Raw genomic sequence first — 23,185 nt, forward strand, 5'->3', positions numbered from 1 at the left:
CGTGCACCTGCCTCCTCCCCCTCCCCTGCCCCACCTGAGGGCTTGGGAACAAAGGTGCTTTGTACAGGACGCAACCACCTCATTATTTCGACTTCGGGAATGGGGCCGCGTGGGCCCCCAGCCCAGAATGAAGGTGTGGGGCGGAAAGGGACAGGCGCCAACCCCAAGGTGGGCACTAAGGCTCCGTAAGGGGGGAGGAGGGAGAGGGTGAGGGGCGATCTGTCGCAGAAGGCGATCTGTCCCTTCCACTCGCGCTACCCCTGAAAAGGCAAAAAGGGGCAATATGCTAAGGTGGAGCTGGACGGGCTTCGTGGGTCCTCGCCTGTGCCTCACTTTTTCCTCTTTCTGGCCAAAGGCCGTGTGCTCCTATTTAAATCTTCCCAATTTGAAATAAGTCTTCCTACCTACCCGGTACTAACGCAGACACGATAGACGCGACCTCCCTAAAGCGAATTCCCCGACAGTGGACTGCGTCGCCCCTCCCGCCGCCTCGTGACACGGTGCAGCCCCGGTGGGAGCGCGGCGAGCCTGGCGCGCGCCTCGGCGCACACAGGGTTAACAGGAGTTGACTCCGAGCGGGGAGGCGGGGGTGCGCCCCCATTGGTGGAAAGTTACCCGGGGGCGTGGCCTGCGAGTCTCTGCACCCCACCCCCAGTTCCGCACCCCCCCCACCTCCACTTTGTACCTTTCTCGCGGCGGCAGAGAAGCGGGCCGGGACCGGCCGGACCAGACCAGAGCGGACCCCGGGGGCGATGCGGCTGCTGCCCCTGCTGCGGACTGTCCTCTGGGCCGCGCTCCTCAGCTCCCCGCTGCGAGGGGGCTCCGGCCTCCGCCACGCTGTCTACTGGAACTCCAGTAACCCCAGGTAGCCGGGCCGAACGCGGCCGACGGCGGCCCGGGCCTGCGCGCTCCCGGGCCGGGCGCGCGCCCCACTCTCGCTCTGTGCGCGGCGCCGCCTGGCCCGGGCCGCGCGCTGGGGCTCCTTTGTTTGAGCCGGCGGGGGAGGGGGAGGGGAGGGGCGAGGCGCGCCCGGGGCTCCCCCCCGCCCGCACGTGTTGGGGGGCGGGCGGAGGACCCCAGCTCTGAAGGCGGAAGGTGGGCGCTCCGAGCCCCGCCCCCTCGCTTTTCCCTTCTCTCCTGCTGTTCTCCTCCACCTCCGAGGTGGGGCGGGCGGTCTGGAGAGGGAGGGAGGGAGGGGGCTTCACGCTTGAGAAAGAGCGTGGTTTACTCTCCTGCTCGCTTGGCCTCCTGAGCTCATTCACTATCTCTGCGTTCATCTCCGTCATTCTGGGTCCTTCTATTTCTGTCCATTCTCGGCCCTGCCCTTCCAGCTGAATCACCTTCGGGCAAGTCGTTTGACTCCCTAACCTCAGTTATCTCATCTGTAAAATGGGCTAATAACACCTGGTACCCTGAGAAATCAGGCGGGCTGACCGAGGTCACATGTGTGAAAGAGGCGCAGGCTGTACAGATACAAATTATTATTTCTTTCTCCCGAGCCTTTGAACCTCAGTATTTTTGACTGTTTGCATTTTCCTCCCCAGTTCTCCCTGTCTCTCTGCTTTCTCCATCTGTTTGCCTTTCTGATTTTCTACTTGAGACAATCTGTGACTCTGTTCATTTGTTCACTCACCAACATTTGTTACGCAGGACGTGTGCTAGGATGCTGGATAGAGAGAGAGAGGAGACCTCAGCTCTGGCTTCTGGGAGCCCAGAGACCCCCCGGGGAGGGCAGACATCAAGACAGGTCATTACAATGCTGATGCCACGTGATAACAGCTATTGTCCTCCCAGCTCCGAAGCCCTCTCTCTGTTCCAGACCAGTGCCTCTGAATCACTTGGAGAACTTGTTAGAAATTCAGGTTCCTGGCCCCCAACCCCGAGGTTTCTGGCCTGTTCATTCAATCTGCAAATATTTATTAAGTGTTTGGGTAGGACACTTTTCCAGGCACTGGGGATGCTGCAGAAATCATACCAAGGCCCAGCTTGTGTTTGAGTGGGTCTGAGCTGAGCCCAGGAATCTGCGTTTCTGATCAGAACTCCAAATGCAGGTGGTCCTTAGACCACCCATTGAGGGATAGAGGCCTTTCACCGTCATGCTAGACTGCATGGATGGTCGGGAAGGGGGAAGGTGCTTCGCAGTGTATAATGTTGTGGGGCCAGCCTGTCCCAGCCCTTCCCGCCTGTCCTGGCTCCCACAGGCAGCTCCCAAGGGGTAGGGAAGGGAGTCCTGAGTAGGCCAAAGATGAACTGATATCTGGAGGGGCCTCCCCCATCCACGGCCTCTCTTCCTTCCTTCCTTCCTTCCTTCCTTCCTTTCACTGTGACATCCTTCTCAGTATTGCATTTAGATCCCGAAAGCTGTCTCCCTCTCTCTGCCTCTGCTGATGAGGATACGGTTCCTGGCGTCCCATGTCTGCGGCCGTGACTACGCTGCAGGCCCAGATTTGTACCCCTCGTCTCTCACCCCAGCTTCTTGACACCTGACATGTACCAAGAGCAGAGTGCTCTGCCAGGCCCTCTGTTGGGCACTGGGGCTGGAGAGTTGGCGGCAGCTCCGGCCTGAAAATGTAGGGTCTGGAGAGTGGCCTTCTCAGGCTTGAGCATGTGGTTATGGGCACTGTAGTCCCTTCACCTCTCAATACCTGCAAAGTGGTTACCGCCCCCTCCCCCCCATTTCTTGACTCTGTCTCTCAAGAGTTGCTAGGTTGGGAAACTCGGGACTTGCTGAGCTGCTCCCTCTCCAGTGGGTAGGGGAGAGGCCGGCAGGGACCACTGGGGCCCTCACGCCCCCGGGGAGCTGCACCGTGCCCCTTCAGCACGCACCTGCCGTATGCCTGCAGGCTGCTTGGAGGAGACGCCGTGGTGAAGCTGGAGCTCAACGATTACCTAGACATCTTCTGCCCGCACTATGAGGGGCCGGGGCCCCCTGACGGCCCCGAGACGTTCGCGTTATACATGGTGGAGCGGCCAGGCTACGAGGCCTGCCAGGCCCAGGGGTCGGGCGCCTTCAAGCGCTGGGAGTGCGCCCTCCCCTTCGCTCCCTTTGGCCCAGTTCGATTCTCTGAGAAGATTCAGCGCTTCACACCCTTCTCCCTCGGCTTTGAGTTCTTGCCTGGAGAGACCTACTATTACATCTGTGAGTGAGGAGGGGCACGCTGGCTGTCCCGGGCGGGCAGGGGAGGGGGGCGTCCTGCCATCGCCACAGGTGGGCGGAGGGCTTGAGGTGGGGCCTGGGAATGAAGGGGGGGGACCTGAGTCTAATACTGAGTAGGGGGACATCCAGGGCAGTCTGTAGAGAGGAGGAGAAAGCAAGAGGAGCTTGGAAAGGGGCCGTGGTGGAAGGCACGGCCGGGGCCTGGCACCAGGGTATGGACCAAAAGTGAGGGGAAGCTCTCCAGGGAACTGCAGGGAAGACAAACGGGAAGGGTCTGAAGGCGTCTGAGGCGTGCAAGCTAGCTTGTGCTAACTCCTTCCTCCCAATCTCCCACCACCCAGCGGTACCAACTCCCGAGAGTTCTGGCAAGTGCTTGAGGCTCCAGGTGTCTGTCTGCTGCAAGGAGAGCAGTAAGTGGGTCGGGGTGCGGGGAGCCACCCTTCTGGTGGGTGTGGGGCCCTTGGAGTGAGGGAAGCCGTGGGGAGAGTCTAGGAGCATTAGACCCTGAGGGGTCCAGGTGGGGCTTTTGGCTGTGGCCTCTGATCCCCCATTTATCTCTGTGGGAGCTTCCACTCTGCCCCTTTATGCTGGGCCAAGGAGATGGCATCTCCAGGGCAGTACCCTTCGAGGCCTCAGCCACGGTGGACTGGGAGTGAAGAGGCCAGGGGCAGGGCAGGAAGGAGGCTGCTGAAGGGGAGGGTCCCTCAGTGCTGCCCTCCCTCACAGAGTCGGAGTCAGCCCATCCTGTTGGAAGCCCGGGAGAGAGTGGCACGTCAGGGTGGCGAGGGGGAGGTGCTCTCAGCCCCCTCTGTCTCTTGCTGCTGTTCCTGCTGCCAATTCTGCGCCTCCTGCGAGTTCTCTGAGCCAAGCAGACCCCTCCTGCTACGCCCAGGAGCCAGAGCCCTCCCGAGACTCCCTGGAGGAGGGGCCCCTGCCGCTCGAGCTGGGAGCAGTCAAGCCAGCCAGACCAACGGAAGAGTGATGGGGAGGTCAGAGGGTCTGAGGTGACCCTTCCAGGCGCTGGCCCCTTATCACAGGCTGAAGGGGAGCTGCATACAGCCCTGGGCACCCTGGAGCCCAGGCAAACATAGGGTCTCTGTCAGCTGCTTTGACATTCTCGTCCTGTCACCCCCAGAAAGACTGGGATTTGGTGGGATTGAACCCTTGAGTCTGTTGGGGCCAAGACCGAAGACCTGGGGACAGGTGGATTGCCAGACCAGGGCAAGGGAGAAGGCCTGCCATCTGTGCCCAGGACCCTGTGGGCCTCTTCCCTGGGGCAGCATCTTCCCCTCCCCAGGGGGTCACTCACTTGTCTTCTATGAAGACGGACTTGCTATGAGGTTGAATATCATGCCAGTTTGTATTTTTATAAGTGTCCGGACCAAACCCTCAATAAACCACCCAACTTTCGGTTGCTCTCCCCCATCTACACCCTCTGGCTCCTTCCGTGACCCCAGGACGCCCCGCAGCCTCTGCTCTCAGCTGCACTTGGCCTGACCTCCATGTCAGCTCCGCCCAGGCCATACATTCTAGGCGGCCGTGGGCACCCTCTGGGCAGTGTGCGGTGGGTGCCAGCAGCAGCTGTAGAGCTTGGCCCCCTCTCCCACCTCCCTAGCTGGCTTCCTGAGCTGAGGAGGGGGCAGATGCTCCTGACAGCCCACCCACGTGGGGCGGTGCCCAAGCCCTGGTAGCACCAAGCAGGGCGTTGGGGCAAACGCCAGGGCCGCTAGAGAGTTTCAGAATGCCTGGGTCCCTGCGAGCCGGACATCCTTCCCCCTCCCCAAGGACAGTCTGGGCGGTGCCTGGTCTAGAACTGGGAAGGTGGGGTCAGATCAAAGCCTCCTTCCCCAGCGGCTTCTTTGTTCTTCGCTTTTATAAGGAGGAGGGGGTGGGGCCGAGGAGGGAGGGCCCCCTTTGCTCTGAGCCCCACACCGTCTCTCCCACCTCTGGCAGTCGAGGCTATGATCCGCCCCCCCCCGCAAACCCCACCAGAGCCCTCTTTCTGAACGGTGTCCTGGGTGGAGCCAGGGTGAGGGGTGCCCCTCCCCCCGCCGCCGTGCCCCACCCGCCCCGGTGCCCCGCAGCCTCCGCTGGCACCGTGCCGTCCCGCCTGGCACCGAGCCAGCGATCGATAGGTGGACGTTGTGCTGATTAGCTGGGCCCGGCTGCGGCAGCGAGAGGCGGCGTGTGAAGCCGCGGGGGGCGGGAGACTGACAGACGCCGGAACCCTGGAAATCGCAGACCCCTCCCCCACCCCTTCACACCCCGTCAGACCCAGCCCGCTCTCGTTCGTTCCACTGCTCTGCCCGAGGGTTGGGGGACGGCACCGCAGGCGGAGCAGACGCGAGTCGACCCCTTCCCCCATTCGAGGCCGGGGTCAGAAAGCGCCGCGTCTGTAGGTGCACGTGCCTGCGTGTCCGCGCGTCCGCGCCCTCGGCCCCCACCGCGCTCTTCCGCTGACGCCGAGGGGCTGGGGCGCCCAGCGGGCGGCGTCTGAACTCGAGCATGAGCTGCGGCCCCGGCCTTCTGGTCCTGGGTTCGAGTTGCGTCTCCCCTGTCATCCAGGAGGGGGTCCTGGGTCGCCGTGGAAACCGAGGGCGCTGCTGCCTCCTGCACACCCCCCCCCCAGAAGCCGTAGGCGAGGTGCGCGGGGCGACTGGTGACTAGGCCCTGCCCTCCACTGACGACGGTGGGGCCCTCACCCCGCGGCCCCACACCCCCCTCGCCCACCCAGCCGGGCGCGCTCGCTGCCTAGTGTGCAGAGCAGGCGGGGGCGGGAGGTGCGGGTCGCGGGCTGCGGGCGGGCACTCGGACGTGCGCCCTGGACGGCCGCCGGCTCCCTGCAGGTGTCTGAGCGGACGCCTCGGCGGCAGGGCGGCAGGGCATCGGAGCGAGGGTCGCAAACTCCCGCCGGCCCGCCCTTTCCTCACACCTGGCCCTGCGCGGTAGGCCGGACCAGCCCCGGGGCGCGCCCCCCAGAGGGCCAGGTCCGCTCCCGGGGCCAGGGCGGGCTGAAGGTGCCGGGCGGCCTTCTGCGACTGAGCCCGACCCATGAGAAGGCCTCGAGGCGCGTTCCGGGGCGCGGTTCCAGGAGGCTGGGCAGGCCTGTGAGTTTTGGGGCGTCACCGATCTCCCCTAAACTCGGCGGCGCTAGACGGCCCAGGGTGGGGCCCTCAATTCGCTAGGTCCGCCCTAGTCTCTCCCCAGCAGATGCGAAAACTGGTCATCTTTGCCTCATTCTGTCTCGTCGCCCCAAGAGCCTGAAAGACTCTGCGACCTGGGTCCTGCCCCACAGTTTGCGGGGTTGCAAACCACCCTCTTTCTCTAGAAGCTAAACCCTGAAGCTTTGGTCTTTTTATGTGACCCCTCTCTTTCTTCTCTTTCAGTGGTTCCTTCCTTCCTTTGCTTGTTCATTCATTCATTCATCAAATCGGGAGCTCCCAGCGCGTCCTTCTTTCAGCCGGCCAGGGCAGCTGGGGTCGTCGGGGGATTCCCAGCCGTGACGCAGTTGGAGAGGGCCACTCTGGCTTCCAAATAGCCAACCGAATCCCGGGGCCCGGGGCATGAGGTCATCAGCGGTGATGCCCATTGGTTCAGGCCTGGACATGGGAGGGGGTCCCCATAGCAACCGACGGTGCGTCCGACCGTAACCTGGGGAGTGGTCGTTGCTTGAGCTCCAGTGGCAGCTCGGGTGGCTGTTTGGGTTGGGGGCGGGGAGACTGGATGGAGCTCAGCTTCCCACGTCCCGCCGCCCAGCCCAACCAAGCTCCTATCATTCTCGAGATCCTTTTTCTCACACCAAGTAATGGTCAGTGCCACTTACCCCAGGAAGGTTAGGGGAGGGGTGCTGGCAACGGCGCTGGGGTCCTGGGTGCCGGGCTGCTGCCACATGGAACGCTAATTCTGAGATCCTCCTGGTCTTCTGCATATCGTCTGCATCTCATTTGCATTCTCTTCATTTAAGGTCAAATTGAGCAGACATCTCCACATCCCCAGCCCTGTCGCTTGTCTGTATCCCGACTTTATCCCTTAACAGCTCCATAATTTCTCTCTCCTTTTCCGGTTCCTTACCCCACCCCTCTTCTAGCCTCCAGTGTCTCCTCCGGTGGGAGGGGGCGCAGCCTAGCTAAAGCAGTCTGCCTCTCCCTCTGGATGGTTGTTGACAGATGGGGAGGGCTGGTCTGTACTGTCTAGAGATTAAATTGGCAAAGCAAATGGTGGGGGAAGGTGCCCCGGGCCGGGTCGAGGGTCTCCAGGGCCAAATCACCCACACACCCGGCAGGGTGCTGGAACGAGGGTTGCCTGCTTCCAGCGAGGGGCAGGCCTGCCCACATGTCTGGTGCCAGGCCAGCTTCCTTCCTCCAATTAAATACTAATGAGGTGTCATTAACCCTTAGTTTGCCTGCCAGCCCTCCGGTGGAGCGCAGATTCATGGTCTCCCACCCAACCAAGAGGGAGGCCCTCTGAAGAAGCTCAGAGGTAGTGGGGCCCAAGGGCCAGGAGACCAGCAGGCAGGGCCAGAGGCGTGAGCAGCCGGCGCTGGTTATCCTGTGTGCTGCTGAGGCGCTCTAGACATGGGTGTCCCCCTGTCTGAGTGCACTTCTTCCTGTGTATCAATTCAACAATTATTTCTGAATCACCTTACCTACTCCTACTAACTCAACACCAGGCTGTGTGCTACATGCTGGGGATGTGCACTTGCATCAGACAAGATTCCTTTTTCTTAAGGAATCTTCAGATTACTCAGGAAGACAAACTGGCCAACAAATAATTATAACGCCAAGTACAAATGCTACTACAGAGCTACATACAAAGTGCTATGGGGAAATGGGCTGTCAGAGGAGACTTGAGCTTGAAGGACAACGTTTAAGGCAGGGAGGGAGTGTGCAGACCTCATAATGCCTGTGTGTGTGACTCAGTGTGGGCCTGTGGTCTGGGGTGTTTTCAGGACTGCTGGTGTTCGCCCTCCCAGAGCTGTACGTTTTGCATCCGTATGTATGTGTGAGCGTGTGTGTGTGTGTGTGTGTGTGTGTGTGTTGTCTGGATCTCTCTGTGTCTGGAATCACTTCTCCTGAACACACATTGTGGTTTTATTACAGATCAATGTTTGCCGTGAAGCTCTTGTGCAGATTAGCCTGGACCTGCCCAGCCCAGGGGAGGGGCGTAGAGAGAACTGATGTTGGCTCTTTGGGAAGGGGTGGGCAGGCACCGTCTCCACACTTGGGGGCCCAGACTCTTGGCTCCCCAGTTGGCAGCGGCCGGCCACAGGAGGCAAAGGGCTGGGCCCCAGGCTGTGGTAGGGTGTACCCAAGCCTGTAGTCCCCTCTGGCCCTGGCTCCCCAGAGGAGACAGGGGGGTTGCTGCCACCACTCCCCACCGAGATCTCGGGCCCCCTCCCCCAACCCGTTCTGTCTGCGGAGGAGCAGGCCAGCTCAGACCTGTCTGCTGGTTCTCTCCTGCAGGGAGCAGATCCTTTCCAGAGGACTCCGGAGGGCTGGGGAATGCTGGAGCCTACTAGGAGGCCCTCCGAGGCTCTCTCCAGCCCGGATTCCCCCACCCACTCCAGGGATCCACTTCTCTGGGTTTCGCCCAGACGTAGCCACCTTCGCCAGGAATCCTCTCAACCGGTAGGCAGAAGGTGGGGGCTGAGGTTCTGGTGATGAGGATGGGGCGGGGTGGGGGGTGAAGCTACTCAGAGACCTCTGCCCCAGTTCCCGCTTCCTTGAAGCCACTTGCTGGAAAGCTCAATTTGGGTGGCGGGAAGAAGAGAGTCTGGATCTTAGCAGTTTTAGGAGTTAAGAAGGGGCTCTGCAGTCTGAGGAGAAGGTCAGGGGCCCCTCCTTCCACACTGTCAAGGATGGGGACTCCTGGTTTGGGAGGAAACTTGCCCTCCCCCTGATTCCATCTAACTTTCCTGCCCCTCCCACTCCCCAAGCCCTGGGCCAGCTCTGCCACTGTGACAGCTTTCAGAGAAGCTTGGAGAGCGGGAGAAGTTATGGAACAGCCAGTTCAGGGCTAGTCTCGGTGGGCAGAACTCAGGAGAGAATCCCTTAATAATAACGGTGATGGGGGCACCAGGCTGGTGACTCTCATGGGTGTGAGTTCGAGCCCCACGTTGGGTATGCAGATTACTTAAAATCTTTTTAAAAAATAAATAAATGGGGTGCCCGGGGGGGCTCAGTCGGTTGGGCGTCTGCCTTCAGCTCAGGTCGTGATCCCAGGGTCCTGGGATCGAGCCCCCATGTTGGGCTCCCTGCTCAGCGGGGAGTCTGCTTCTCCCTCTGCCTGCCCCCTGCCACTTGTACTCTCTCTCTCTCAAATAAATAAATAAAATCTTTAAAATGAATAAATAAGTCAATAAATGGATAAAACTAATGGTGATGAGGCCCCCATGAGCCAAGCACCTCCTGGGTCCTGAGCACTGTGCTAAGGACTTCCCAGACATGGGTCCTAATCTCAGTCAGCTCCTGGAGGAAGGGTTCTGTTTTCCCTACTTCGCAGATGGGGAAGCAGCCAGAAGTTGGGTGACGAGAAGAGCCCATGAGTGCAGGACTGGGGCGCAACCCCAAGCCCACCCTGTCACTGTGAGGCCACGCTCACCTTCTCCTGAAGCGTATTCACGGGACTCACACACACCCTCACAGCACCCCGGAGGTGCCTCCCCACTTCAGGCTGCACAGCTTGTGGGGTTCATTACAGGGAGCAGGGCGTGACGAGGGTCAGAGGTGCTCCCACCCTGACCGACACACCGAGCCTGGCATCCTGGTTTCCTGTATCCTGGACACACGGCAGCGGGCACGCTCCGGCGGCCCCTGTGGCTGTGTGTGTGTGTGTGTGTGTGTGTGTGTGTGTGTGTGTGTCCACGTCAACTCAGGACATGTCGCATCACACGGCCATGCCGACAGCACACTGGGGAGAGTCAGCAGGCACGTGCGTCACCCTCCTCCTTGGCACCTAGGTCCCCACGTGACCACCATCCCAACAGCCTGCCTGCTCTGGGGCACACGCGTGGGCCCCGGGCAAGGTGCGGAACCTGGGAATATTTCACGTCTGGGGCAGGCGGCTGCCACCCCTGCGCCCACGCGTGCGCCGTCCTCCCTCTCACAGGCTCCTTGTTTATTTGTTTGATGAATTATTTATCCATGGCCCCCCTTTCCCTGCTGGTGTCCCCCTCACCCAGGCCCTAGCCTCCATGATTTATTGAACACTGCTCAGCTCTGTGGTTGCCACCCTATGTCCTGGGAGCCGCCTTGGGCCACGCAGCCTGAGTACTGCCTGTGCCCCCGACCTGTTCCGCTCCCTGCTTCCTTGGCCCCGAGGGTGTGGGAGTGACGCACCGTGTCAGAGGGCTCCCAGGGATCTAAATTCAGTGTCCCTGGAGAGAACATGGCAACCAGAGGTGCACCAGCAAGATTGAGGCCCAGAGGGAGATGCAGGCTGAACCCACAGGTGAGAGAAAAGAGGCCTGAGGCCCTAGAGGGAGGACCGGCCCCATGGAGAGAACCCCAGCCCCCGGAGAGGCCCTCACCCTACAGACAGGTGTCTGTCCGGGCCCAGGCCTCAGACTTATTTTTTAGACTTATTTTTTATCAAGAATAAATTTTATGGGTCTCCACCACTTTTTTATTTAAAAAAAGAAAAAAGATTTAAAACTAGAAGAGGATGGGGCACGTGGGTGGCTCAGTCGTTAAGCGTCTGCCCTTGGCTCGGGTCATGGTCCCAGGGTCCTGGGATCGAGCCCCGCATCAGGCTCCCTGCTCTGCCAGAAGCTGCTGTTCCCTCTCTCACTCCCTCCGCTTGTGTTCCCTCTCGCTATTTCTCTCTCTGTCAAATAAATAAATAATATCTTAAAAAATAGGGGTGCCTGGGTGGCTCAGTTGGTTAAGTGACTGCCTTCGGCTCAGGTCATGATCCTGGAGTCCCGGGATCGAGTCCCGCATCGGGCTCCCTGCTTGGCAGGGAGTCTGCTTCTCCCCCTGACCCTCCCCCGTCTCATGCTCTCTCTCTCTATCTCATTCTCTCTCTCAAATAAATAAATAAAATCTTTAAAAATAATAATAATAATATCTTAAAAATAAATAAATAAAACTAGAAGAGGAGAAAAATATCAGAGTGCACCCTCTGTAGTAAGGCTAACTCTTGTTTCATGACACTTATTGTTCTTGGGGGGGGGTGTGTGCTGTATTGTGAAATATACATCTTGGAGCGCCTGGGTGGCTCAGCCAGTTAAGCATCTAACTCTTCTTTTATTTTACTTTATTTTATTTATTTATTTGACAGAGAGAAAGCACAAGAAGGGGGAGCAGGCTCCCTGCTGAGCTGGGAGCCTGATGTGGGACTCAGTTCCAGGACCCTGGGATCATGACCCGAGCTGAAGATGCTTCACTGACGGAGCCACCCAGGCGTCCTGCATCTGACTCTTGCTTTCAGCTCAGGTCATGATCTCAGGGTTGTGGGATCAAGCCCTGCATCGGGCTCCCCACTCAGCGGGGAGTCTGCTAGAGATTCTCTCTCCCCCTCTCCCTTTCCACCTCCCCTGCTCGCGCTTGCTCTCACTCTCTCTAAAATGAATAAGTAAATCTTAAAAAACTAAAATAAAATATATATCTTACTGTGGGTCACAGTCGGGAAAAATTTGAGTGACAGTTATAAACAGAGACCTAGAGCCCACTGATGACCCAGATGCCACAAAAAGAAGCCTAGGCTTCAGATCAGATCCCAGGTGTATAGACAGTGACCGTGATCTTCTACACAGAGACCCAATCCCCAGAGAGGCCAAGAGCCCCTGATTGGAGGCCTAGGGGCAGGCCTGTGCATCACAGCTGGATTGGAGGTCCATATCCCACGTCAAGACTGCCACTTAGTTTACAGTTTGTGCAAGGCACAAAGGAGTCACCCATGGAGCTAGTAAAGGGTGCCATCAGCTCAAACTCCCTAACCAACGTGGAGAAACACATAGGGCCACCTCCTGCTGAAGGAAACAGCACATTTGTGCACAAAGGCACTACTTGCAAAGAGATGCACCCTAAAGGCTGGGTCTGCATAGAGGGTGCTTATCCTAAAACACACAAAAGCCCAAATCAGCCAGAGATTGATTTAGATAGAGCACCAGATCCCACAGACAGAGGCCTAGGCTCTATAGAGAGTGTCTCAGAATTTAAAAACCTGATAGAGCTGCCTAAATCCTAGAGAAAGGGCTCCAGATTCTGAAGAGAAGGGCTCAGTTATGGGGACTGGGTCTGGGGGTGCTAGTTTCTAAACAGGAGTATCTGAGTCCTGCAGGAAAAGACTCACATCCATAAGTGGGACCCAGATTCTACAAAAAGGGATTTAAGGCTTCTAAAATGAAATCTGAACTCCTAGACCAAATCAGCAATCTCCCATCCATATGTAAATGGGCAGCCCCTCTGCCAACTGTGGCCCTAAAGAGAGAAGCCTCCCTTTGCATAGCAGGGAGTTTGGGGGGCGGAGGAGGAGGCTGGGATTGGGGCACCTGGAGTAGGTAGGTTAGAATCACTTGGGTGACACAAATCTCCCTGGGGGCGAGGAGTCTGGGGGAAGAGAAAGCTGTTTGCAAAGTCCCCCATTCCCACCCCAAGGGGCCTAATTTATCTTCTGGCTCCTGAGAAGGGAGAGAAGATCTCCTGGGGTGGAGGGGAGCTGAGGGAGGGCAGAGTCTGCTCTAGCCCGGCAGCAGCCAGGCAGGAGGCCCATGCTGAATGGCACCATCCCCCCACCCCCCACCGCAGCACCTGAGGACCCCTGTCCTGCCAAGGATCAGCAGATGGAGGGTGCCTGCATGTCCTCTCTCCTGAAGTAAAGGAGAGAAGAGCATCACACTAGTCTCCCCGGGCACAGGTCATTGGTGTGGATTGTCAGAACCTGACCTGAGACCTGGTCACTCTTAGTCTGAACCTCTCCAAGAGAGAAGAGATGAGAGCTGGGCACCCCCTAGGTCTGGATCCTAGACCCTTTCCCTCAATTTCTACTTCCTGGGCAAAGAAGGAACCAGAGGAGAACAGGAACTGTGGTGTTGGGGTGCATGTGGGTGTGTGTGTGAGTCCCTGCGTGTGCATGGTCCAGGTTGTGCTCCCATGTCTCTGTGTCTGCAGATCTCTGGTTGTCTCAGCGCCACTCCCTTGTATGTGTTGGTCAGAGGCACCTGTGTGTGTAAATGGCTGTGTCCAGTGCTGTGTCTCTCTGTTCCCTGCGTCTGCTTTCATGAATGTGTGTGTGCCAGGTCTGTGCTTGGGCGTCACTGTGGGGACAATGTCGGTGAGAGCTGGAGCCCAAGATCTACCTTCTGGTCAGTGCGTCCAGCAGCGACCAAGCTGGGGGACCCCGCTGGCTGCACTGGACGGACCCTGCTTGAGCGTGAGTGAGAGATCCTCTGTAGGTGCTCTAGCTGACTCTCCTTGGGCCCTTCCAGCACACCCAGTATGGACATTCTCAGGGCGAGCTCCTGTCCCTCGCCTCCAAGAAAAACAAGCCTCATGCTCCGCTGGGGTCTCCGGGTCCGGAGCGGTCAGGTCCTTGGTGCGCACTGAGGCTTCTCCACCCTGCAGCCCCCGGCCCCCTTATTCACAAGGGAAGAGGACCATCGAGGGAGCGGAGGGCAGACTGCTCAGAAGGAAGGGGGGGTTGTCTAGTTCTACTATGAAGCGATCCTGGACCCCCACCTTTTCAAATCCCCCTCACCCCATCCCAGGGATGGATGTGCTCACAGGAGGTCGAGACCCCGGTCTGGGCCTCCCTAATCCTTCTCCAGGGAACTCGAGACTGGGCGGCAGAAGGCCGGGGACCCGCGGAAGCAAAAAGTAAACCTAGCAGGGAAAGAGGAGGCGCGCGCCGGTCGTTCCCGAAGGGACAGCACGGTCCCCACCTCCCGAGCGCCGCGCGCTCCGGGCCGAGCGGGGCGGGGCCAGGCGGGAGCGCGCCCGGGGCGGGGCTTCGGGGGCGCGCCCGGAGGGCGGAGGGAAGGGCTAGGGGCGTGGCCTAAGGCCTGGGGGCCGGCGGCGGCGGCGGTGGCGGCGGTGGCGGCGGTGGCGGCGGTGGCGGCGGCGGCGGCGGCAGGGAGCTGGGAGGCGAGAAGCCGGGCGCGCGGGGCTCAGTCGGGGGGCGGCGGCGGCGGCGGCTCCGGGGATGGCCGCGGCTCCGCTGCTGCTGCTGCTGCTGCTCGTGCCCGTGCCGCTGCTGCCGCTGCTTGCCCAGGGGCCCGGGGGGGCGCTGGGAAACCGGCATGCGGTGTACTGGAACAGCTCCAACCAGCAGTGAGTCGGGGGCCCAGGGAGCCCAGTGCGTACCGCGTCTGCGAGAGGGGGAGCCGGTGGGCCCGGGAAGTCTCGGGGGCCCCGGGGTGGGGGTCCTGGGAGGCACGGCTGGGGGCTGGGAACGGGGGAGAGGGGGGACACACTCTGTGGGCGTCTGTGAAACTTGCGGGGGGCGTCTGAAAGAGGCTGCTGAGGTCTAGGGACGAGGTCTTGGGCCGTGCGGAGGAGGCTGCTCGGGGACACAGCACCCCACCTTTCTTCTCTCCGCACCCGCCGCTGGAATAGCGTGCCCCCATCGCACAGTCCCCCATCTTCGCCCCCTTCAGCCGTGCTGGGCCGTCGCACCGGGGGGGCCCAGGGATGACCTGTTTTCAGCGGTGAGGCTTTCGAGGGGTTCTGTCTAGGACTCCTGCTTTCAAAAGTGGGGTCAAGAGCTGAGGCAGGGAGTCCGGCCCAGCACCTCCTCAGAACGAAGCCGAAAGGGTTTCCCTGGTTGTGGGGAAAAGCCAGGCGGGGGTGAGCTGGGCTGGGTCGCCGAGGCGGGGGTCCTGGAGGTGCTGCTTGGTGGGGATGGAAACGTGGGGTACCGGTGAAAGAGAGGCCCGCAGATGTCGGCGTGTCACACACACACACACACACACGCCCGGCCTGGGGACGGCGTGTGGCTCCAAGTGTGAGCAGGCGTGCGCGGCTGTCAGTGTGCGTGTGTGTCTGAGTGTGTGATTTGTGTGTCTGCGTCGGCGATCGTCTGGGGGTGGGAGCGGGCGGCGGGGCGGGGAGGGGGCTGCGGTCGCCGTCCGCGTGGCCGGCCGCGTCTGGGCTGGGGTGGCTGTCGGCGCCGCCGCGGTCTGGGCGGGTGTCGGGGCGGCCGTGTGGTTTCCCGGGGTGTGTGGCGCGGCGGCTGGGTGCCGGCTGCGGGGCCGGGTCCTCAGTCTGCTCAGTCCTCCCTGCCCTTGTCTTCTTCTCCCCGCCGTGCCTCCGTGTGTGTCTGTGTGTTGGGGGCATCCCTAGGGACGCGGGGGTCACTGTCACATCTGCCGCGGCGGCGGCGGCACCACCTCGGGCTCCCCACCCCGGGGGGCGACTCGGGAGCCACTGGCGAGGCCCCAGGGGAGGGGACCAAGAGGGCCGGCGGCCGCGACCCCCAACCTCCCGGGGGAGGGGCTGCCGCTCGCCGCTCCGCTCTTTGTTGTTTGGGGCTCCGCGCCTCCCCCTCTCTCCCTGCTCGCGCCCAGAGTGTCAGACTGGGGGTGGGGATGAGCCCACGACGCCCCCCTCTCGCTTCCCATGGAAACCTCGGGGGTGGGGATGAGGCCCCTCCCCGCCGGAGCGGGACTCGAAGAACTCCGGGGGGTGCTGGGGGCTGACTCCCCGTTCTCTCTAGCTCGTCCCCCTCCCCCAGACTCACACGTCCGCCTCCCCCCGCCCCACTAGAGTCTGGCGGGGAGTGGAGAATACGCAGGTGAGGGGCCCCGGGTTCCCACCACCCTTGGGGCACCCTCGCGTTCTTAGGGTAAGCGGGAGCCACGGGTATGCGGGAACGGCCGGGTGTGGGGGGGAATGTTGTTGATCAGGTTCCCCTCCCCCGCATACACCTGGGCTCAGGTGAAAGCCCTGGGAGGGGGTGGGGGAGCCCGGTTCCGGGAGCCTCCTTTCAGCCTTCCCCGCTCCCCCGCAGGTCTGGACCGGCAGAGGTGGGGGGGGCGCGCACCCGGCTGGGAGGACGCCGCCGCCCCCGCCTCGCTTCCTCGGCCTTTGTTGCCGCTGCGCCCGGGCTCCCCGGCTCCCTCACTGCGGCAGCCGCGGCCCCATAAATCGTGAGAGCGACGTGCTCCGGAGCCGGGAGTGGAGAGGGCCAGGGAGCTGGGGGCGGGGCCGCGCCGAGCCACGGGCTCCCGCGCCCCCTCCCCCCCGGTCACGTGAGCTGGGCGCCCGGCTCCCACCCCCTGTCACGTGCTGAGGGTCTCTGCCCCTTGGGGTCACGTGGAGAGGGTCTTGCGACCCCGCCTCCTGGGGTCACGTGGGAGGGTGCTGTGGGACACGTGCAGAAGCCTCCTTTGACAGACCTGGGGGCAGTGCCTTGCACAGCGGTCGTGATCTCGCCCCCCGTCCCCCCACTCAGGTCCTCGGTTTGATCCGCTGTAATTGGAGAGACCAGTTCCCAACCTGGCCCAGAAACTAGGGATGGAGGGTACTACACTGGAGGGAAGAAGGAGAATGTGAGGTCGAGGGGTCCCCTGAGCCCGGAATTGAATTTGGGGTGGGGGTGGGAGGACCGGCTGACGGCCAGGTTCCTTGCTTTACAGAACGGAGCAAGGCGTTGTTATTCGCCCCTAACTCAAGCGGCCTGGGGAACATCTTTCTCTAGCCGTCTCCCTACCTCTCTCTCTCTCTGAAATGTTTCTGTTGCTGATCTCTCTTCCATTCACACGTTCATTCAACAAATATTTATTGAGGCTGTACTACGTCCCTGTTGGTGTTTGCCTCTGCTCGTATTCTCCCTGCCCCCGAGCCTCTGCCCCGCACCCCCTCGCCCGCCCCTGAGAGCCGTCTCAGTCTCTGCTGTCTGGGGGCCTCCCCGATCGGCCCCCAAGTCTCTTCCTTTCTCCACGCCTCCCTCCGTCCCCATCCTGGTCCTCTTTCCGATTCTGGGACCCTCTCTTTCGCTGTGTCTCGCCCTGTCCCCTCTCGGGGACCCGGGTCTGTTAGTCTCCCCTCTCGCTGCGCGCGTCTCCTCTCACTCCGTTTGTGTGTCTCGCTTTCGGCGGGTCTCTCGCTCTTCGCCGCCGCTGCAGATCAATAAACCTTCGCCGCCGCCCGCCGCTGTCGCAGGGAGCGGGGCGGGGATGTGGGGCGCGCTGCCGCTCCCCCACCCGACGCCGGCCGGAGAAGCCGGGGCCCCGGGCCAGGGATGGCGAGGCCCGGCGGGGCGGGGCTCTGAGAGCTCCCCGAGGGGTGCGGGGGTGTCAGCGTGCACGCGCCGCCCCGCGAACGTTCCCGCCACCCACCCACCCCCAGCCGGGCGCGCGGACCCCACGCCGCGCGCACGTGGTCCAGCCTCGCCTGCTGGAGCGAGCGGCGCGCCGCCTCGGGGCCGCGCGCTGGAGGGGAGGAGAGCCCGGGTCGGTGTCATGCCGTCCCTCCTCCACTTCTTTAGCTCCGCGTCCCGGCTTCTAGGGGTGGGGGCAGGGATTAAACAAGTTCAGCGCCCCTTGGGATGCCTTCCCTACTCCCTGGTCTTGTTAGACACCCTGTTTACCTGCCCCTAATTGCCCCGCGGGGAGAGGTTTGCTCCTTCCCTGCTCCCCCGCCGCCTACCCCACCAGGCTCGAGCAGGCGGAGCCCTGAAGGAGTGACAGAGAAGGGTCGGAATGCGCCCCCGAGGCGGTGAGAGCCCGGAGAGACGAAATAACGGGGGTGAGGGGGCACCCCTCCAGGTGGGGTGTGTCAACACTTGCCTTTCTGCGAGAGAGGTGGAGGCCAGTACGGGGTGAAGAGAGGAAGAATAGAGACCTGTTTGAAGGGGCAGGCACACCCCAGGCCCCCGGGTCCCCCCCTACCCCCCCAGGGATGGGGAGCTGGGGCCCTAGAGCAGGAGTCAGCTGCGGAGCTTTGCTGCGCCTAGTGGCACCTTCCTCCCCTCTGCCAGGGCGGGGAGGGTGACAGATTCAATTACAGCACCGAAGCCAAGCCGACGCCTCGCTCAGGTCTCCTGGGACTTGTAACTGGGGACTGACACCCAGCCCTCGGCCCACCAGATAGCAGCTGCCTACAGCCATTCCACAAGCCGCTCTTCCTCCCACATGCCCAGCTTGGGGGGCATTTCAGGGGCTCTTCCCGCCACCCAGCCCCGGGAGAGGTAAAAGATGGCTTCTCTTCCAGGTGCTCACCCAGCCGCCTTTCTGTAAGGCTAGGCCCTGCCCTGTCGAGGAAACTGTCACCTGTCCCAATAGCTCTGGCCGTGGCTTACTCCTCGCTGGAATGGGCTGTGTTGTAGGGGAACCTGGGCAGTGCCGCAGGAAGGGGCCACTTTAGAGCAGGTCTGGAAACCTAGGTGAGGCTCAAGGACGGAGGCCCAGGGTGGCTGTGCCGTGGCTTTAGGCCCAGCCCCCTAGCACTTGTGGCCCCCTCCTCAAAGCCTGTGGGGAAGGAACGGTAGACTTGGAAGTTGGGGATCGAGAGGCAAACCCAGGTGGCGCCAGGAGCCAGGCCTGGTCTAACCCGTTTTCCTGCTCCCAGTGCCCCAGGCCGAGACTCCTGCCCACCTGAGTGCCAGGGCCAGGGAGGGGCCTAAGTGACCCATCACTCCCGTGGGAACCAAGTGGGACTGGTGGCATTCCTGATGACTCAAGAAGGCTGTGCCCATTCCCACTGAGGTGCCCAGGCACCAGCTCTCACCTCTGCCTACTGCTGGGCTTGGAAGGGAGTGCTTGGGGAGGGGGCGGTACAGGCCAGGCCAGGCAAGTAGGGTAAGGTGGGGAGGGACCCTCAAGGCTCCACCCAATTCAGAGGCCTCCAAGCATGTTTCCCTAGTGGATCTAATTACTGTTTGTGGCACTGGGAGGTGCTTGGTGACATGGGGAGCCAGTCCCTCCCTTCAGGGAGTTCCCAGGGCCTAGGGACCCCAGTGGCTTGACATGCTGCTGAGTACCCCAGGCCTTCTGTGTCCACCATGTTCTCTAGGGAGAGGACATGTACATCCCTACCCTAAAGAAATTGGGGGACACTCCTTCCTACTCCTCAAATGTTTTTCCCATCCCCGCACCACTCCGCACTACCATCGAGGGCATTAAGACCAACACTTTGATGATGACTGGCAAGGCAGGTGGGGATTACAAGGGACCCAGCACCTGCTTCTGTGTGCCATACAAGGATCGAGGAAGTACGAGGCACAGCCATCTTGTCTGGGCACTATGCCCACTACTCTGCCTACCACCATTAAGGGGGCAGTGGTGCCAGGTTGAGGAGCAGGATGTATAGGGATGGAAGTTTTGGCTGGTTGGCATGATACCACGTGGAGCTTTGGTGTTGAGCCCCTTAGCTTCCCGATTTTGTTGTCTCACGTTATCGGGGACCTTAATTGCAAGTAATAGTGCAGAGAGGGCATGTGCCGGGGTGTGTGTGTGTGTGTGTGTGTGTGTGTGTGTGTGTCTGGGGGGGCGGGTCACGGGGGTAGAGGGGGCAGGGAGAGAGCTTGAGATGGCTGGGGTCAACCCATCCTGGCATGCCGCCTGAGTGGACGGTGGACATGTTTGTGTGTGCGCCACGGAACTTGTGCGTGCATATGCATGAAGCCTCCAGACGTGCGTCTGTGAGCTCAGGTCCTGGCAAACTGGCCTTGGGAGTGGACTGGCAGCGGCAGGAAAGCATGCCGGGAGAGGGGATGCAGGGTGCGCATCTCTGGGAAGGGCTCCCTCCTACTCTCCCCCTTCCCTTCCATCCTCTACCACTCCTCCTCGGTGGGGAATTGTGGGGGATGGACGGAGGAAATCCGGGCCTGGGTCTGGGAGTCGCTGGGGCCTGCGCCGTTTCTGTGGTAACCAGAGCGTACGTTCCCTTCTCCCCCGCCTCTTCGCCTTTGGAGGCAGGCCGGGCTTCCCTGCGCCTTTGCTGCCCTCTGGCGGCCGCCGGGAGGAGGACAGCACAAGGCGTGGGCGTGGAGGGCTAGCGTGGGACTGGTGGCACTAGGGCCCTGGGGACGGGGACAGGGACCGAGAAGAGAGGCGGCTCCGAAGACCCTCGGGAAGGTCTGCGGAGCGGCGACGTGGGAAGAGGGCTGGCGTGGGGTTTCTCCTCTCTGACCCGCTTCCTCTCCCCCGCAGCCTGCGGCGAGAGGGCTACACGGTGCAGGTGAATGTGAACGATTATCTGGATATTTACTGCCCCCACTACAACAGCTCGGGGGTGGGCCCCGGGGCGGGGCCGGGCCCCGGGGGCGGGGCGGAGCAGTACGTGCTGTACATGGTGAGCCGCGCCGGCTACCGCACCTGCAACGCCAGTCAAGGCTTCAAGCGCTGGGAGTGCAACCGCCCGCACGCCCCCCACAGCCCCATCAAGTTCTCGGAGAAGTTCCAGCGCTACAGCGCCTTCTCGCTGGGCTACGAGTTCCACGCCGGCCACGAGTACTACTACATCTGTGAGTGACGGCCGGGGGCGGGGCCGGGCGGCGTGAGTGACAGGGGCGGGGCCTAAAGAGCGTACCTGGGAGGCGGCCAGGGGGTGGGGCCCCGGGGGCGGAGCTAGGGAACGCACCTGAGAGACGGCCGGGGGGTGGGGTGTCGGGGCGGGGCTGGGCGGGGCCGGAAAAAGTGAGCGAGAGCCCGGGCGTGAGGTCCGCAGGGACGGGGATGGGGGGTGCGAGTAGGCCTAAAGGCGACTGTGTCAGAGTGAAGCCGGGGCATGGGGTCCTTAGGGCCAGGGATGGAGGTTTGGGGGGTGGGCCTAAAAGCGAGTGTCAGAGCGCCGGCCAGGGGGTGAGGTCCGCCGGGGCTGGGGCGGGCCCACGTGGCGGCCACGTGGTCCGCGTCGCTGGGCACGACCGCCCGGGATGGCACGTGGGGCCTGGCGGCCTTAGGGCTTCGACTCAGACAGCGTCTGGGGCTGAGAGAGGTTTAGGGACAGCCCGAAGTGCGGCTCGTAGGCTCACCGGTCCCGCGAGGGACGTTCCGGGACTGAGCCCTCAGGGCTCGGGGTTTCTTGAGGGCTGAGACCAAAGGGGCTTCTCGGGCTGACGGCGGAGCCGCGGTGACCCGTGTCCGAGGGCCGGGGAGCCGCGAAGCCGCGTCCCCCGGGCAGGGGGCGGCGCGGAGGGGCGTGACGCGCGAGAACGCAGCTCAGGCCCCGTCTCGTCCCCCAGCCACGCCCACCCACAGCCCGCACTGGAAGTGTCTGAGGATGAAGGTGTTCGTCTGCTGCGCCCCCAGTGAGTGCCGTCGGCGCCCAGCCGCGACCGCGTCCTCGGCTCCCCGCTTCGGGGCTCCCCTGGCTCCCGGGGGCGGGGGGGGGGCGCCCAGGAGCGGGGACCTGCTCCCCAGCTGTAGCGGTGGGGGGGATCCTGGCCCTGACTCTCCCCTCCTCTCTCCCACCCGCACCCCGCCCCGCAGCATCGCATTCCGGGGAGAAGCCGGCCCCCACCCTCCCCCAGTTCACCATGGGCCCCCATGTGAAGATCAACGTGCTGGGTGAGTCTGCGCAGCGCCCTCTGGTGGCCACTGCTGGAACCGCAGCCCCCTCCCCGGTGCCTGCTCACCTCGCATGCCTTCCCAGGGGCACGGACCCCTCCTCCCCGCCCCCACCCCGCCCCCGTGGGTGCTCACGTCCCCGCTGCACTGCTGCTGTCGCTGCCGCGTGCCCCGCCCGCGCGCGCAGCCCCGCCCTCACCAGGCTGTCTGTTCGTCTGCCCACAGAGGACTTTGAGAGAGAGGATCCCCAGGTGCCCAAGCTTGAGAAGAGCATCAGCGGGACCAGCCCCAAGCGGGAACGCCTGCCCCTGGCGGTGGGCATCGCCTTCTTCCTCGTGACACTCTTGGCCTCCTAGCTCTACCCCTCCCTTGGCGGGGAGACATGGGGCCGGGAAAGGGCAGGGAGACTTTGGTCTCTCCAAGAGAAGCCTAGCTGTGGGGCCTAGAGCCCTGCTCCGATGGCTGGAAGCGGGGTCTGCGCCCATCCCCTTTGCCCCCTCTCTCCCTCGTGGGGCGCTGTAGTGGGCCAGACACAGGGACGGCCACGGGTCCCAGGTGGCCTGTGGCTCTGGTACCTTTCTCTGACCCCGGTACCCTCCCCTGTTGTCACCACTGGAGACAGATATGCCCCAGAGAGAGCAGATCCAAGCGTGGGAGGCACCCCCTCGTTCACTTCTAGGGGTGGAACACAGGGAGGGGACTCGGTGGGCGAGGGGGTGGCCCACGGCCCCCCTCCCCTGTTTACAGCAATAAGCACGGCCTCCTCCTCCCGCTCCCGCTCCCAGGACTGTGGTTTGGATCGAATCCAAGTTTACAAGTAGACACCCCTGGGGGGCGGGCGGTGGACGAGGGTGACGAGGGTGACAAGGGGTGGGCACTGGGTTGCCAGCAGGCATGTACAGACTCTATATCACTATATATAATGTACAGACGGACAGACTTCCTCCCCCTCCTCAGCTCCCCGACCTTCCTTGACGTCCCCTTCCAGCTTCAGACCCCTCCCCCCCAGGTTAGGCCCCCCCCACTGGGGGACCCCCTGGCCCCTCTCGTGTCTTCTGTGAAGACAAGACCTATGCAACGCACAGACACTTTTGGAGACCGTGAGACAACAATGCCCCCTCTCCTCCAGCCCTGAGCCGGGACCCAAATCCCACGACCTTGCCCTGCCTACCCCTGGCGGCCCCACCCCTCCTCCCGGGCCTTTTTCAAGTGCTTTGGCTGTGACTTTCATACTCTGCTCTTAGTCTAAAAAAATAAACTGGAGATAAAAATAACTAAGTGTGTGTGATTTCAGGGGCCATAGCCCTTCTGGACGCTGGTTAACACCCACATGTCACAGGGGCAGGGGGCCGACTCTGGGGCCAAAGGGTCAACTGAGCACCTTCTGTGGCTCAGTCTCCCTTGAGGAGGCAGCTCTGTGTGGCGAGAGCCACAGGGCCTTGGAGCTGGGCCTGGCTGTCTTTGGGCAAATCATTCACCCTCTGCGAGGCTCACGTTTCTCCTCAGAAGCTTGAGTCGGGCTACCCGTCTCTCAGGGCCGGGTAAGGATGGAATGGTAGAGGAAGCATCCAGCGCAG

General features: G+C 62.1%; 1 protein-coding gene across 3 annotated transcripts; it reads left to right on the forward strand.

The window, feature by feature from the left end:
- The first annotated feature begins 697 nt into the window (after positions 1-697).
- On the forward strand, positions 698-21,964 carry LOC114198644 (ephrin-A3). 3 transcript variants are annotated; one of them, XM_088016827.1, is made up of 5 exons: positions 698-865; positions 20,250-20,563; positions 21,284-21,349; positions 21,531-21,608; positions 21,834-21,964. In XM_088016827.1, the coding sequence occupies exons 1-5, from the start codon at positions 753-755 to the stop codon at positions 21,962-21,964; spliced, it is 702 nt and encodes a 233-aa protein (XP_087872953.1). In that variant the 5' UTR covers positions 698-752. The 3 variants fall into 3 exon arrangements, with proteins under 3 accessions (XP_087872953.1, XP_027946031.1, XP_027945986.1); XM_028090185.1 differs by lacking the exon at positions 698-865 and adding an exon at positions 14,300-14,427; XM_028090230.2 differs by lacking the exons at positions 20,250-20,563; positions 21,284-21,349; positions 21,531-21,608; positions 21,834-21,964 and adding exons at positions 2,844-3,139; positions 3,499-3,567; positions 3,884-4,230.
- The last annotated feature ends 1,221 nt before the right edge of the window (positions 21,965-23,185 follow it).

This window comes from Eumetopias jubatus, unplaced genomic scaffold (assembly GCF_037043125.1).
Source record: "Eumetopias jubatus isolate StellerSeaLion01/CBP00866 unplaced genomic scaffold, mEumJub1_p1.0 scaffold_12, whole genome shotgun sequence".
NCBI classification, from domain to species: domain Eukaryota; kingdom Metazoa; phylum Chordata; class Mammalia; order Carnivora; family Otariidae; genus Eumetopias; species Eumetopias jubatus.